This window comes from Ascaphus truei, chromosome 14 (assembly GCF_040206685.1).
Source record: "Ascaphus truei isolate aAscTru1 chromosome 14, aAscTru1.hap1, whole genome shotgun sequence".
Classification (NCBI taxonomy): domain Eukaryota; kingdom Metazoa; phylum Chordata; class Amphibia; order Anura; family Ascaphidae; genus Ascaphus; species Ascaphus truei.
This window is the reverse complement of record NC_134496.1, coordinates 21,125,467-21,140,809: the sequence shown is the minus strand read 5'-3', so window position 1 is coordinate 21,140,809 and position 15,343 is coordinate 21,125,467. Positions and strand designations below refer to the sequence as shown.

At 56.3% G+C, this 15,343-nt stretch overlaps 1 protein-coding gene across 1 annotated transcript in view; it reads left to right on the top strand.

Moving 5' to 3' along the window:
- The window catches only part of TUT1 (terminal uridylyl transferase 1, U6 snRNA-specific), a 58,709-nt gene extending 44,864 nt beyond the window's left edge, over positions 1-13,845 (top strand). Inside the window, 15 exon segments of the mRNA XM_075569401.1 lie at positions 93-207; positions 518-1,092; positions 2,193-2,380; positions 6,583-6,622; positions 9,642-9,711; positions 10,212-10,300; positions 10,303-10,336; positions 11,067-11,159; positions 12,486-12,613; positions 12,615-12,738; positions 12,741-12,994; positions 13,076-13,450; positions 13,452-13,474; positions 13,476-13,530; positions 13,532-13,845. Coding sequence (XP_075425516.1) covers positions 93-207; positions 518-1,092; positions 2,193-2,380; positions 6,583-6,622; positions 9,642-9,711; positions 10,212-10,300; positions 10,303-10,336; positions 11,067-11,159; positions 12,486-12,613; positions 12,615-12,738; positions 12,741-12,994; positions 13,076-13,450; positions 13,452-13,474; positions 13,476-13,530; positions 13,532-13,825 — 2,457 coding nt within the window. The 3' untranslated portion in view covers positions 13,826-13,845.
- The last annotated feature ends 1,498 nt before the right edge of the window (positions 13,846-15,343 follow it).

Here is a 15,343-nt window from a genome sequence, read left to right as displayed (position 1 = left end):
GGTTGGTCATCTAGAGTTGTTTTACATATATATATATATATTATATTACATACAGAAGGTGTCTGTTTAATGGAGGTATATATGCATTACAGGTGGAGGAGCAGATGAGGAGTGTGGTGACCCTCTGCTCTCCCTCTCACCATCAGAGTCAGCTCCGTCAGCTTCTCCTGTCTCTGCTGCAGGAAACCTTCACAGAGTTCTTTCCAGGTGACTGTGTGTGGGTGGGTGTCATTGGCACTGTGGGTGTCATTGGCACGGTGTGTCACCATGCATGTATAGGTCATTAGCACTATAGCACTGTGTCACAATGCCTGTGTCAGTGTGTATTTGTCACTGTAACTGTGTGTGTCAGTATGTATGTCACTGTCACTATGGCACTGTGTGTGACTGTGTCACTGTCAGTGTGTATGTGTGACTGTGTGTATGTGTCACTGTCACTATGTCACCGTGAGCATGTGTCTCTGTTACTATGGCAGTGTGTGTGACTGTGTGTGTGTCACTGTGTCTCTCTCCCCAGGTTGTCAGCTTCTCCCCTTCGGATCCTCAGTGAATGGCTTTGAAATTAGCGGCTGTGACCTGGATTTATATCTGGAGCTAGGAGAGAAGAAAGAGAGAGGAGAGAGGGAGAGAGGGGAAGGAGAGGGGGAGAGAGGGGAAGGAAAGGAGGAGAGAGAGAAGAGAAATGGAGGAAAGGAAGAGGGAGAGGAGGAGGGAGGGAAGAGAGAGGGAGGAGAGGAGAAACTGAAGAGAGGTGAAGAAGAGGAGGAGAGACAAGAGGGAGAGGAGGAGAAACAGAAGAGAGAGGGTGAAAAGGAGGAGAGACAGAAGAGAGAGGGAGAGAAGAGAGGGGGAGGGAAGGAGGAGAGACAGAAGAGAGAGGGAGAAGAGGAGGAGGGAGAGAAGAGAGGGGGAGGGAAGGAGGAGAGACAGAAGAGAGAGGGAGAAGAGGAGGGAGAGAAGAGAGGGGGAGGAAAGGAGGAGAGACAAGAGGAAGATGCGGACAAACAGAAGAGAGAGGGAGAAAAGGAAGGAGAGACTGGAGAGGAGCGAATGAGCCAGGAAGAGGAGAGTGATGAAGAGGAAGATGAGGAGGTGAGGTCCCTTCTGTCAATGTCATTGTGTCACCCTGTGGGAGGAGGGACAGACTCATAGCTCCCTTCTGTCTGTGTCACCCTGCGGGGGATGGACAGACTCATAGCTCCCTTCTGTCTGTGTCACCCTGCGGGGGATGGACAGACTCATAGCTCCCTTCTGTCTGTGTCACCCTGCAGGGGGGGAGGGACAGACTCATAGCTCCCTTCTGTCTGTGTCACCCTGTGGGGAGGGGGGGTGGGAGGGGACCGACTCATAGCTCCCTCCTGTCTGTATCACTGTGTCACCCTGCGGGGGGAGGGACCGACTCATAGCTCCCTTCTGTCTGTGTCACTGTGTCACCCTGCGGGGGGAGGGACAGACTCATAGCTCCCTTCTGTCTGTGTCACTGTGTCACCCTGCGGGGGGAGGGACAGACTCATAGCTCCCTTCTGTCTGTGTCACTGTGTCACCCTGCGGGGGGGGGGACAGACTCATAGCTCCCTTCTGTCTGTGTCACCCTGCGGGGGGAGGGACAGGCTCATAGCTCCCTTCTGTCTGTGTCACCCTGCGGGAGGAGGGGCAGACTCATAGCTCCCTTCTGTCTGTGTCACCCTGCGGGGGAGGGACAGACTCATAGCTCCCTTCTGTCTGTGTCACTGTCACCCTGTGGGCGAGGGACAGACTCATAGCTCCCTTCTGTCTGTGTCACTCTGCGGGGGAGGGACAGACTCACAGCTCCCTTCTGTCTGTGTCACTGTCACCCTGCGGGGGGAGGGACAGGCTCATAGCTCCCTTCTGTCTGTGTCACCCTGCGGGGGGAGGGACACGCTCATAGCTCCCTTCTGTCTGTGTCACCCTGCGGAGGGAGGGACACGCTCATAGCTCCCTTCTGTCTGTGTCACCCTGCGGGGGAGGGACAGACTCCCTGCTTTCTATCACCCTGCAGGGGGAGTGTGGGAGACAGTCATAGCTATGACTATGTCACTCTGCGGGGGGGAATGACAAACTACTAGATCTTTTCTGTGTCACCTCGTGGGTGGAAGGGACAGTGTCATATCTCTCTACTGTCTGTGTCACCCTGTCAGACTCCATGTCACTGTCCCCTCCGTCTTCCACAGGATGTCACCCCAGGCCTGTCCCTGCAGGGTGTCCCCCCAGAGGAGGTCCTAGAGGTGGTGGGGAGGGTCCTGCAACACTGTGTCCCTGGGGTGCACGGGGTTCAGAGCGTCCCCTCTGCACGTCGCCCCGTTATACGCTTCCAGCACAGGACGTCCGGCCTGAGGGGAGACATCACCCTGAAGAACAGGTGACCCACGTTATCTTCTCTCCCCCCAGGCTGGCTGTGTAAATCCTCACTGCATTTATCTTACCTGCAGGTCTCTCCTTTCCCCCTCACTCTTCTTTCCGCCCCCCCAGGTTCGCTCTGCGTTTTCCCTCCCCCAGACTGGCTTTGTATACCACCTCCTTCCTGCTCCTCTGTATCCTCTTTCCTCCCCCCCCCCCCCAGGCTAGCTCTGTGTAATCTGTAGGTCTTCTCTTTCCCCCCCCCTCCAGCCCCCAGTCTGGCTCTTGTGTAATTCCAGTTCCACAGGTAATGAGGCTGCGCTCGTCTGTTCACTTCCGAATGTCTGACAGGGCTTCTTCCTCCCGCAGCTCCCAAGCTCCCCGGTGATCAACCAAAAAACCATCCATAAAACCATCCAAAAAACCATCCAAAACCATCCAAAAAACCATCCAAAAAACAAAAAGTAGGCGCGCAGAGAGAACAAGGCGTTGGGCAATAATCCACTTTTAATAACACACTTTGCACATAAAAACTTACAATCAAGTACTGCTGCACGAACGATAGGGACCCCACACACGTCCGACGCTCCCACCACACAGACCTCCTCTCTACCCCTTGGATCACCGCCGGATATATTATTGCCCAACGTCTTGTCCTCTCTGCGCGCCTACTTTTTGTTTTTTGTGTAACTCCTCCTTCCTGCCCTCTGTAATCTGTAGGTCTCCTCTCTTTCTCCCCCCCCCCCCCAGGCCTCCTCCTTCCTGCTTAGGTCTTCTCTCCCCCACCCCCATAGGCTGGCTCTGTGTAACTCCTCCTTCCTGCACCTCTGTAATCTGTAGGTCTTCTCTCCCTCATGCCCCCCCCAGGCTGGCTCTGTGTAACTCCTCCTTCCTGCGCCTCTGTAATCTGTAGGTCTTCTCTCCCTCATGCCCCCCCCAGGATGGCTCTGGGTAACTCCTCCTTCCTGCGCCTCTGTAATCTGTAGGTCTTCTCTCCCTCATGCCCCCCCCCCCAGGATGGCTCTGGGTAACTCCTCCTTCCTGCGCCTCTGTAATCTGTAGGTCTTCTCTCCCTCATGCCCCCCCCCCCAGGATGGCTCTGTGTAACTCCTCCTTCCTGCGCCTCTGTAATCTGTAGGTCTTCTCTCCCTCATGCCCCCCCCAGGATGGCTCTGGGTAACTCCTCCTTCCTGCGCCTCTGTAATCTGTAGGTCTTCTCTCCCTCATGCCCCCCCCAGGATGGCTCTGGGTAACTCCTCCTTCCTGCGCCTCTGTAATCTGTAGGTCTTCTCTCCCTCATGCCCCCCCCCCCAGGATGGCTCTGTGTAACTCCTCCTTCCTGCGCCTCTGTAATCTGTAGGTCTTCTCTCCCTCATGCCCCCCCCAGGATGGCTCTGGGTAACTCCTCCTTCCTGCGCCTCTGTAATCTGTAGGTCTTCTCTCCCTCATGCCCCCCCCAGGATGGCTCTGTGTAACTCCTCCTTCCTGCGCCTCTGTAATCTGTAGGTCTTCTCTCCCTCATGCCCCCCCCCCCAGGATGGCTCTGGGTAACTCCTTCCTGCGCCTCTGTAATCTGTAGGTCTTCTCTCCCTCATGCCCCCCCAGGATGGCTCTGGGTAACTCCTCCTTCCTGCGCCTCTGTAATCTGTAGGTCTTCTCTCCCTCATGCCCCCCCAGGATGGCTCTGGGTAACTCCTCCTTCCTGCGCCTCTGTAATCTGTAGGTCTTCTCTCCCTCATGCCCCCCCAGGCTGGCTCTGTGTAACTCCTCCTTCCTGCGCCTCTGTAATCTGTAGGTCTTCTCTCCCTCATGCCCCCCCCCAGGCTGGCTCTGTGTAACTCCTCCTTCCTGCGCCTCTGTAATCTGTAGGTCTTCTCTCCCTCATGCCCCCCCCAGGATGGCTCTGTGTAACTCCTCCTTCCTGCGCCTCTGTAATCTGTAGGTCTTCTCTCCCTCATGCCCCCCCAGGATGGCTCTGTGTAACTCCTCCTTCCTGCGCCTCTGTAATCTGTAGGTCTTCTCTCCCTCATGCCCCCCCCCAGGATGGCTCTGGGTAACTCCTCCTTCCTGCGCCTCTGTAATCTGTAGGTCTTCTCTCCCTCATGCCCCCCCCCCCCAGGCTGGCTCTGTGTAACTCCTCCTTCCTGCGCCTCTGTAATCTGTAGGTCTTCTCTCCCTCATGCCCCCCCCCCAGGCTGGCTCTGTGTAACTCCTCCTTCCTGCGCCTCTGTAATCTGTAGGTCTTCTCTCCCTCATGCCCCCCCCAGGCTGGCTCTGTGTAACTCCTTCCTGCGCCTCTGTAATCTGTAGGTCTTCTCTCCCTCATGCCCCCCCCAGGATGGCTCTGTGTAACTCCTCCTTCCTGCGCCTCTGTAATCTGTAGGTCTTCTCTCCCTCATGCCCCCCCCAGGCTGGCTCTGTGTAACTCCTCCTTCCTGCGCCTCTGTAATCTGTAGGTCTTCTCTCCCTCATGCCGCCCCCAGGCTGGCTCTGTGTAACTCCTCCTTCCTGCGCCTCTGTAATCTGTAGGTCTTCTCTCCCTCATGCCCCCCCCCCCAGGATGGCTCTGGGTAACTCCTTCCTGCGCCTCTGTAATCTGTAGGTCTTCTCTCCCTCATGCCCCCCCAGGATGGCTCTGGGTAACTCCTCCTTCCTGCGCCTCTGTAATCTGTAGGTCTTCTCTCCCTCATGCCCCCCCAGGATGGCTCTGGGTAACTCCTCCTTCCTGCGCCTCTGTAATCTGTAGGTCTTCTCTCCCTCATGCCCCCCCAGGCTGGCTCTGTGTAACTCCTCCTTCCTGCGCCTCTGTAATCTGTAGGTCTTCTCTCCCTCATGCCCCCCCCAGGCTGGCTCTGTGTAACTCCTCCTTCCTGCGCCTCTGTAATCTGTAGGTCTTCTCTCCCTCATGCCCCCCCCAGGATGGCTCTGTGTAACTCCTCCTTCCTGCGCCTCTGTAATCTGTAGGTCTTCTCTCCCTCATGCCCCCCCCAGGATGGCTCTGGGTAACTCCTCCTTCCTGCGCCTCTGTAATCTGTAGGTCTTCTCTCCCTCATGCCCCCCCCCCAGGCTGGCTCTGTGTAACTCCTCCTTCCTGCGCCTCTGTAATCTGTAGGTCTTCTCTCCCTCATGCCCCCCCCAGGCTGGCTCTGTGTAACTCCTCCTTCCTGCGCCTCTGTAATCTGTAGGTCTTCTCTCCCTCATGCCCCCCCCAGGCTGGCTCTGTGTAACTCCTTCCTGCGCCTCTGTAATCTGTAGGTCTTCTCTCCCTCATGCCCCCCCAGGATGGCTCTGTGTAACTCCTCCTTCCTGCGCCTCTGTAATCTGTAGGTCTTCTCTCCCTCATGCCCCCCCAGGCTGGCTCTGTGTAACTCCTCCTTCCTGCGCCTCTGTAATCTGTAGGTCTTCTCTCCCTCATGCCCCCCCAGGCTGGCTCTGTGTAACTCCTCCTTCCTGCGCCTCTGTAATCTGTAGGTCTTCTCTCCCTCATGCCCCCCCAGGATGGCTCTGGGTAACTCCTCCTTCCTGCGCCTCTGTAATCTGTAGGTCTTCTCTCCCTCATGCCCCCCCAGGATGGCTCTGGGTAACTCCTCCTTCCTGCGCCTCTGTAATCTGTAGGTCTTCTCTCCCTCATGCCCCCCCAGGCTGGCTCTGTGTAACTCCTCCTTCCTGCGCCTCTGTAATCTGTAGGTCTTCTCTCCCTCATGCCCCCCCCCCAGGCTGGCTCTGTGTAACTCCTCCTTCCTGCGCCTCTGTAATCTGTAGGTCTTCTCTCCCTCATGCCCCCCCCAGGATGGCTCTGTGTAACTCCTCCTTCCTGCGCCTCTGTAATCTGTAGGTCTTCTCTCCCTCATGCCCCCCAGGATGGCTCTGTGTAACTCCTCCTTCCTGCGCCTCTGTAATCTGTAGGTCTTCTCTCCCTCATGCCCCCCCCAGGATGGCTCTGGGTAACTCCTCCTTCCTGCGCCTCTGTAATCTGTAGGTCTTCTCTCCCTCATGCCCCCCCCCCAGGCTGGCTCTGTGTAACTCCTCCTTCCTGCGCCTCTGTAATCTCTAGGTCTTCTCTCCCTCATGCCCCCCCCAGGCTGGCTCTGTGTAACTCCTTCCTGCGCCTCTGTAATCTGTAGGTCTTCTCTCCCTCATGCCCCCCCCAGGATGGCTCTGTGTAACTCCTCCTTCCTGCGCCTCTCTAATCTGTAGGTCTTCTCTCCCTCATGCCCCCCCCAGGCTGGCTCTGGGTAACTCCTCCTTCCTGCGCCTCTGTAATCTGTAGGTCTTCTCTCCCTCATGCCCCCCCCAGGATGGCTCTGGGTAACTCCTCCTTCCTGCGCCTCTGTAATCTGTAGGTCTTCTCTCCCTCATGCCCCCCAGGCTGGCTCTGTGTAACTCCTCCTTCCTGCGCCTCTGTAATCTGTAGGTCTTCTATCCCTCATGCCCCCCCCCAGGATGGCTCTGGGTAACTCCTCCTTCCTGCGCCTCTGTAATCTGTAGGTCTTCTCTCCCTCGTGCCCCCCCAGGCTGGCTCTGTGTAACTCCTCCTTCCTGCGCTTCTGTAATCTGTAGGTCTTCTCTCCCTCATGCCCCCCCCCCCCCCAGGCTGGCTCTGTGTAACTCCTCCTTCCTGCGCCTCTGTAATCTGTAGGTCTTCTCTCCCTCATGCCCCCCCCCAGGCTGGCTCTGTGTAACTCCTCCTTCCTGCGCCTCTGTAATCTGTAGGTCTTCTCTCCCTCATGCCCCCCCCAGGATGGCTCTGGGTAACTCCTCCTTCCTGCGCCTCTGTAATCTGTAGGTCTTCTCTCCCTCATGCCCCCCCCAGGATGGCTCTGTGTAACTCCTCCTTCCTGCGCCTCTGTAATCTGTAGGTCTTCTCTCCCTCATGCCCCCCCCAGGCTGGCTCTGTGTAACTCCTCCTTCCTGTTAATCTGTAGGTCTTCTCTCCCTCATGCCCCCCCCCCCCCCAGGATGGCTCTGTGTAACTCCTCCTTCCTGCGCCTCTGTAATCTGTAGGTCTTCTCTCCCCTCATGCCCCCCCCCAGGCTGGCTCTGTGTAAACTCCTCCTTCCTGCGCCTCTGTAATCTGTAGGTCTTCTCTCCCTCATTGCCCCCCCCAGGCTGGCTCTGTGTAACTCCTTCCTGCGCCCCTCTGTAATCTGTAGGTCTTCTCTCCCCTCATGCCCCCCCCAGGATGGCTCTGTGTAACTCCCTCCTTCCTGCGCCTCTCTAATCTGTAGGTCTTCTCTCCCTCATGCCCCCCCCCAGGCTGGCTCTGGGTAACTCCTCTTCCTGCGCCTCTGTATCTGTAGGTCTTCTCTCCCTCATGCCCCCCCCAGGATGGCTCTGGGTAACTCCTCCTTCCTGCGCCTCTGTAATCTGTAGGTCTTCTCTCCCTCATGCCCCCCCAGGCTGGCTCTGTGTAACTCCTCCTTCCTGCGCCTCTGTAATCTGTAGGTCTTCTCTCCCTCATGCCCCCCCCAGGATGGCTCTGGGTAACTCCTCCTTCCTGCGCCTCTGTAATCTGTAGGTCTTCTCTCCCTCGTGCCCCCCCAGGCTGGCTCTGTGTAACTCCTCCTTCCTGCGCTTCTGTAATCTGTAGGTCTTCTCTCCCTCATGCCCCCCCCCAGCTGGCTCTGTGTAACTCCTCCTTCCTGCGCCTCTGTATTCTGTAGGTCTTCTGTCCCTCATGCCCCCCCCATGCTGGCTCTGTGTAACTCCTCCTTCCTGCGCCTCTGTAATCTGTAGGTCTTCTCTCCCTCATGCCCCCCCCAGGATGGCTCTGGGTAACTCCTCCTTCCTGCGCCTCTGTAATCTGTAGGTCTTCTCTCCCTCATGCCCCCCCCAGGATGGCTCTGTGTAACTCCTCCTTCCTGCGCCTCTGTAATCTGTAGGTCATTCTCTCCCTCATGCCCCCCCCAGGCTGGCTCTGTGTAACTCCTCCTTCCTGCGCCTCTGTAATCTGTAGGTCTTCTCTCCCTCATGCCCCCCCCCCCCCAGGATGGCTCTGTGTAAACGTCCTCCTTCCTGCGCCTCTGTAATCTGTAGGTCTTCTCTCCCTCATGCCCCCCCCCAGGCTGGCTCTGTGTAACTCCTCCTTCCTGCGCCTCTGTAATCTGTAGGTCTTCTCTCCCTCATGCCCCCCCCAGGCTGGCTCTGTGTAACTCCTTCCTGCGCCTCTGTAATCTGTAGGTCTTCTCTCCCTCATGCCCCCCCCAGATGGCTCTGTGTAACTCCTCCTTCCTGCGCCTCTCTAATCTGTAGGTCTTCTCTCCCTCATGCCCCCCCCAGGCTGGCTCTGGGTAACTCCTCCTTCCTGCGCCTCTGTAATCTGTAGGTCTTCTCTCCCTCATGCCCCCCCAGGATGGCTCTTGGGTAACTCCTCCTTCCTGCGCCTCTGTAATCTGTAGGTCTTCTCTCCCTCATGCCCCCCCAGGCTGGCTCTGTGTAACTCCTCCTTCCTGCGCCTCTGTAATCTGTAGGTCTTCTCTCCCTCATGCCCCCCCAGGATGGCTCTGTGTAACTCCTCCTTCCTGCGCCTCTGTAATCTGTAGGTCTTCTCTCCCTCATGCCCCCCCCCAGGCTGGCTCTGGGTAACTCCTCCTTCCTGCGCTTCTGTAATCTGTAGGTCTTCTCTCCCTCATGCCCCCCCCCCCCCAGGCTGGCTCTGTGTAACTCCTCCTTCCTGCGCCTCTGTAATCTGTAGGTCTTCTCTCCCTCATGCCCCCCCAGGCTGGCTCTGTGTAACTCCTCCTTCCTGCGCCTCTGTAATCTGTAGGTCTTCTCTCCCTCATGCCCCCCCCAGGATGGCTCTGGGTAACTCCTCCTTCCTGCGCCTCTGTAATCTGTAGGTCTTCTCTCCTCTCATGCCCCCCCCCAGGATGGCTCTGTGTAACTCCTCCTTCCTGCGCCTCTGTAATCTGTAGGTCTTCTCTCCCTCATGCCCCCCCCAGGCTGGCTCTGTGTAACTCCTCCTTCCTGCGCCTCTGTAATCTGTAGGTCTTCTCTCCCTCATGCCCCCCCCAGGATGGTTCTGTGTAACTCTGCCTTTCTTGCCGCCTGTAATCCGTAGGTCCTCTCTCCCCACCCCTGTCCCCCCCCCCCCCCCCCCCCAAACTGGCTCTGTGTAACTGCTCCTTCTCCGCCCTCTGTAATCTGTAGGTCTCCTCTCTCCCCTCCCCCCAGACTGGCTCTGCGTTTTCCCTCCCTAGACTGGTCTCCATCTCCTATTTCCTCTCCCCCCCCCCCACCAGGCTGGCTCTGTGTAAACTCCGCCTTCCTGCGCCTCTGTTCGGACCTGGAACCCGCGAGTCCCACCGCTCGTGTACACGGTGCGCTACTGGGCCCGGGAGAGCCACCTTGCGGGTAAGGGGAACGGAGAGGGAGATGGGGTCGGGTAGGAAATACAGGAGAGAGATCTAGGGTGGGGGAGGAGAGAAAGGGAGGGTAAAGAAAAGGGGGAGGGTGTGAGAAAATAGGAGGAGATGGCGCTAGAGAAGAGGGAGGGAGGGAGGAGAGGGAGCGAGATAATAGGGGGAGGGAGGAGGGGGCGAGAGAATAGGGGGAGGGAGGAGAGGGGGCGAGAGAATAGAGGGAGGAGAGGGGGCGAGAGAATAGAGGGAGGAGAGGGCGAGAGAATAGAGGGAGGAGAGGAGGCGAGAGAATTGAGGGAGGAGAGGGGGCGAGAGAATAGGGGGAGGGGGCGAGAGAATAGGGGAAGGAGGAGAGGGGGGCGATAGAATAGAGGGAGGAAGGGGGCGCGAGAATAGGGGGAGGAAGGAGAGGCACGAGAGAATATGCGTCTGAGATTGTGAGTTGGGGGAAGAATTTAGGGCCAGCTTGACATCTGACCTCTCACCTCTCAGGTAACCCGTTAGGGGGGGGGCCCTTGCTGAATAATTACGCTCTGACGCTGCTCGTCATCTTCTTCCTGCAAACGAGGAGCCCCCCCAGTAATACCCCCCCCTGAGCCAGCTGCGAGAGGAAGCCGGTGAGGGACCAACCACACGTAATCACGCACGCACCTAATGACACAGTGACACCGCACACACACACGCACACAAAATAATGATACAGTGACCCCCCCCCCCATACACACCTAATGATACAGTGACACCCCCCCCCCCGTACACACACACCTAATGATACAGTGGACACCCCCCCCCCGTACACACACACCTAATGATACAGTGACACCCCCCCCCGTACACACACACCTAATGATACAGTGACACCCCCCCCCCGTACACACACACCTAATGATACAAGGACCCTCCCCCCCATACACACACACCTAATGATACAGGGACCCCACTCCCATACACACACACCTAATGATACAGTGATTTCCCCCCCCTACACATACACACAAATAATTGATACAGTGACCCCCCCATACACACACACCTAACCCCCCCCCCCCATACACACACACCTAAAAAAAAACACATACACACACACCTAATGATATAGGGACCCCCCCACCACACACACACACGCACACATCTAATATTATAATGACCGCCACACACACGTACGCACGCACACACCTAATATTATAGTGACCCCACACACATGCACCCATCTAATGACACATTGACCCACACACACACCTAATGATACAGTGACCCCTCCCCCCCCCCCCCACACACACACCTAGTGTTACATTGTCCTCCCACACACATACACATCTAATCACACCTGTGTCCCTCACTCTTTAGCTAACAAGGTCGCCCAGGTGATTGACGGCTGGGACTGCAGCTTCCCGTCTGACCCCACAACAGTGAGAGCCAGTGACAATCAGCAGAACCTAAGTGAGTGAGCCTGACCTGTATATAACACAGGTGTTACTATAAAGAGAGCAGGGGCACTGTATATGGTCAGTGTGGTGGAAAATGTATAACATCTCTGTCTCCCCCCTCCCCTCTCTCTTCTCTCTCCCCCTCCATCCATCACTCTCTCCCTCTTTCTCATAATTACTTTCTCCCTCTCTATCTTTCTCTCACTTTCCCTCCCTTTCTCTGTCCCCTTCTCCCACATTCCCCTTCCCCCTCTCCCTTTCCCCCCTCCCCCTCCTCCCTTCCCCCCTCCTCCCCTCTCTTCCCTCCTCCCCTCTCTTCCCTCCTCCACCTCTCTCTTCCCCCCTTCACCTCTCTCTTCCTCTCTTCCCCCCTCCACCCTCTCTTCCCCCCTCCACCTCTCTCTTTCCCCCCCCTCCACCTCTCTCTCTCCCCCCCTCCACCTCTCTCTTCCCCCCCTCCACCTCTCTCCCCCCCTTCCACCTCGCTTCCCCCCTCCACCTCTCTCTTCCCCCCCCTCCACCTCTCTTCCCCCCCTCCACCTCTCTTCCCCCCCTCCCACCTCTCTCTCCCCCCCTCCACCTCTCTCTTCCCCCCCCTCCACCTCTCTGTTCCCCCCCCTCCACCTCTCTCCCCCCCTCCACCTCTCTTCCCCCCCTCCACCTCTCTCTTCCCCCCCCTCCACCTCTCTCTCCCCCCCTCCACCTCTCTCTTCCCCCCTCCACCTCTCTCTTCCCCCCCTCCACCTCTCTCTCCCCCCCCCCTCCACCTCTCTCTTCCCCCCCCCTCCACCTCTCTCTTCCCCCCCCTCCACCTCTCTCTTCCCCCCCCTCCACCTCTCTCTTCCCCCCCTCCACCTCTCGCTTCCCCCCTCGCTCCCCCCCTCCTTCCTCTTTCCCCCCCCTCCCCCCTCTTTCCCCCCCTCCCCCTCTCTCTTCCCCCCCTCCCCCATCTCTCCTCCCCCCTCCCCCCTCTCTCCTCCCCCCTCCCCCTCTCTCTTCCCCCACCTCCCCCTCTCTTCTCCCACCTCCCCCTCTCTCTTCCCCTCCCTCCCCCTCTCTTTACCCCCTCCACCACCCCCCTCTCCCTCACCCCCCTCCCCTCAATCTCTTCCCCCCTCTCCCCCTCCCCCCTCCCCTCAATCTCTTCCCCCCTCTCCCCTCCCCTTCTCACCTTCTCCCCCCCTCACCTTCTCCCCCCACACATCTTGCACCCCCTCCCCCTTTTCTCCCCCCTCCCGTTCACCTTTTCTCCCCCCTCCCCTTACCCTTTTCTCCCCCTTACCCTCTCCCTTTTCCTTTTCTCCCCCTCCCATTCTCTCTCTCCCCTCCCCCCCTCCAGGTTCTCTGCTCTCTGAGTTTTTCTCTTTCTTCTCCTCCCTGAACCTTCCCTCGCTCCTCCTCTCCCCCCGGGACGGCCTCGCTCTCCCCCTCCCCCACCCCTCCCCACCTCCTACCTGGGTCGGTGGATCTTCGCCTCGGACCCCTCAACGTGCAAGACCCCTTTGAGCTGAGTCACAACGTGTGCGGTAACGTGAGCGCTCGCACGGCCCGACGCTTCTCCACACAGTGCGCCGCCGCTGTCCGGACCTGCCGCTCCCTCTCTACCGCTTCCCATCCCCAGGGAGCCGGCCGTGGGGGATAACCCTGCTCCTCCTCTCCCCCCCTCCCACCTCTTCCGTGGGAGAGGGGGGAGTGCAGGGGTGTCTAGTGGTGCCAATACCCCTGAGGGGGGCTTCACTGGAGGGGGCATGCACTGCCGTGAGGAAGGTCATGGGGGAGGTTCTGCTGTGCACCTGCGAGGAGGGAGTGACGAGAGAAGGGAGTGAGGGAGAGGAGATAGGGGAGGAATGAGGAAAGAGAGGGGGTGGAGAGAGAGAGAGTGCACAGGCGGGGAGCGCTGTGCGATGGGGAGCTAATTAATGGTGAGGGGACTGCATCAGAGGGAAGGAGGAAAAAAAGAGGGCAGTGGGGAGCATGGAAGAGAGGAGCGGGAGAGCGAGAGGTGTGAAACAGAGGAAAGGAAACGAGAGCGGGAGGAGGGAGGCGAAGAGAGCGGGAGAAAGAGGAGGAGGAGGAGGAGAGAGGGAGGGAGGACAGAGGAGTACAACAGAGACACTTGTGCAAATCACCCCAGAAGCAGCGAGACCCTCGTGCGAGAGGAAACAGGGGACACATAAGGACCCCCTGGACCCCCAGCCAATCAGGACACATAAGGACCCCCCGGACCCCCAGCCAATCAAGCGACTCCTTGAGAAGGGGGGAGATTGCCCCACATGGGGGGTGTGCGTGTGGCATCGGGTGTGGGGAGGGACGGCGCAAGGAGAGGAGAACGTTTGCGAGAGGCGGCGCAGGGGGCGGAGCTTGAGGCCACAGTTTCTCGGGCCTTTGGCCTTGGGAGAAGGGCAGAAAAGGGGGGAGGAGCCTCTGATGAGATTGACGGTGACGGCCCAGTTGACAGGAGAGGGTCCTGCACAGCTGACTCTGACCCCAGAGAGTGACCCCCAGGGACTCTGCCCCACCTTCTTCCACTTCCTAGGGGGATTCCTGCCCCGCATGGTGGGGGAGATACTGGAGGTGCAGACTGAGAGTGGAAGGGGCCTGAGACCATGGGAGTGGCTTGGTGTCCTCGGGAGAAGCCTGATGAACAATGTTTACACCTGTGTGTCACTATTCTGTTAATGTGTAAATAAAGTTTTATATGGAAATCCAGGCTCTGCCCATGAATATTTAGCACTGGGAACAAAAGAAACTTATTCATGAGTTATACACATTCCTCTGCAGGAGAAAAGTATTTATGAACCAAGGTGTGTGTGTGTGTGCGTGTGTGCGTGTGTGCGTGTGTGCGTGTGTGCGTGCGTGCGTGCGTGCGTGTAAATAATAAACAATAAACGGCTGAACAGGATTATCTACAGTGTCGGACACAAATGTAATAACATACTGAGCCTATACAGAATTATAAATAACCTAATGAGTAATTAATAAGATAAATAAATATTTAACGATAAATAGATGTCAGTTGCAATAATTAACCTGTAAAATAACAAGGAGAATGTTTGGGATAAAATATACCATACATCCAATATATACAAACATTCCTGTTAATAATATATAAACCAATCTATGCAGCCTACAACATCTCCAACTAAAAATAAATTATAATTATAATACTACAATCCTGATGAGACAAAAACAGATATGTATATATAGTCAACAGTAAAAATGATTATATAGATTCATATGGGTAAAAATAAAAGAATAAATAAAACAATTTATAAAATAAAAATTACAATGATGTGTATTGATAGGTAAATGATGCAGATGTAAGAAACCAACTATAAGAGATATAGGGGCCTATGCAGAGAGCAGCGCTATTTCGAAATTCGCCATGTTTTGGAGAAAATCGCGCAGAAAACAGCAGAAAATGGCGAGTTCCGAAAAACGCGCCAATTTTTCTTTTCTATTTGTAAAACTCGCCTCGCGGCTGGCGAGAACCTCAATCTCGCCAGTTTTAAAAATATCCTAATGCAGAGAGGCGCGAACGGCATCTAGCGGCTGTTCGCGCCAATAAAATGGCGCGATTGTCTCCTTTTTGCCTCGCCAGAAAAAATTGGCAAGAAGCTGCCGCTCGCGGCCATAGCAAAGGGAAAAAAAAGGCGCAAATTTTTTTTTACACATTTCTGAAGCGCGCATCTCGCCAATTTAAACTCGCCAGACGCATTCATGTTAAACATAGCAGAATTCGCACATTTCTGCATATGGAGAATAAAACTCTCCAAAAAAGCTACTTTTTAATAAATTCGCCAATTTTAAAATTCGCTGCTCTCTGCATAGGCCCCATAGGGTGATAAACTATATGGATTATATCTCTCTAATAGGTACACCAACTTGGATTAAGGATGATAGCAAACTGAAAAATATGATCAGAGCAGGGGGGACACCCTGATCACACGGGACTGGAAATCTAGATTATACAAGTATACTAGCATCAATGCATTCGTTTAATCCTTGAGGTACCAACGTACCTAACTGGTAAATCCAGTAGGATTCCCGAATGCATAGGCACTTAAATCTATCTCCTCCCAGTTTAGAGCTGGAGATACTCTCGATCCCTATGATCTTAAGACATGCAGGGTCCTTAAGATGTACATTAGAGAAGTGACGAGGAACACCATGATTTAAATTCCCTCTAATAATGGC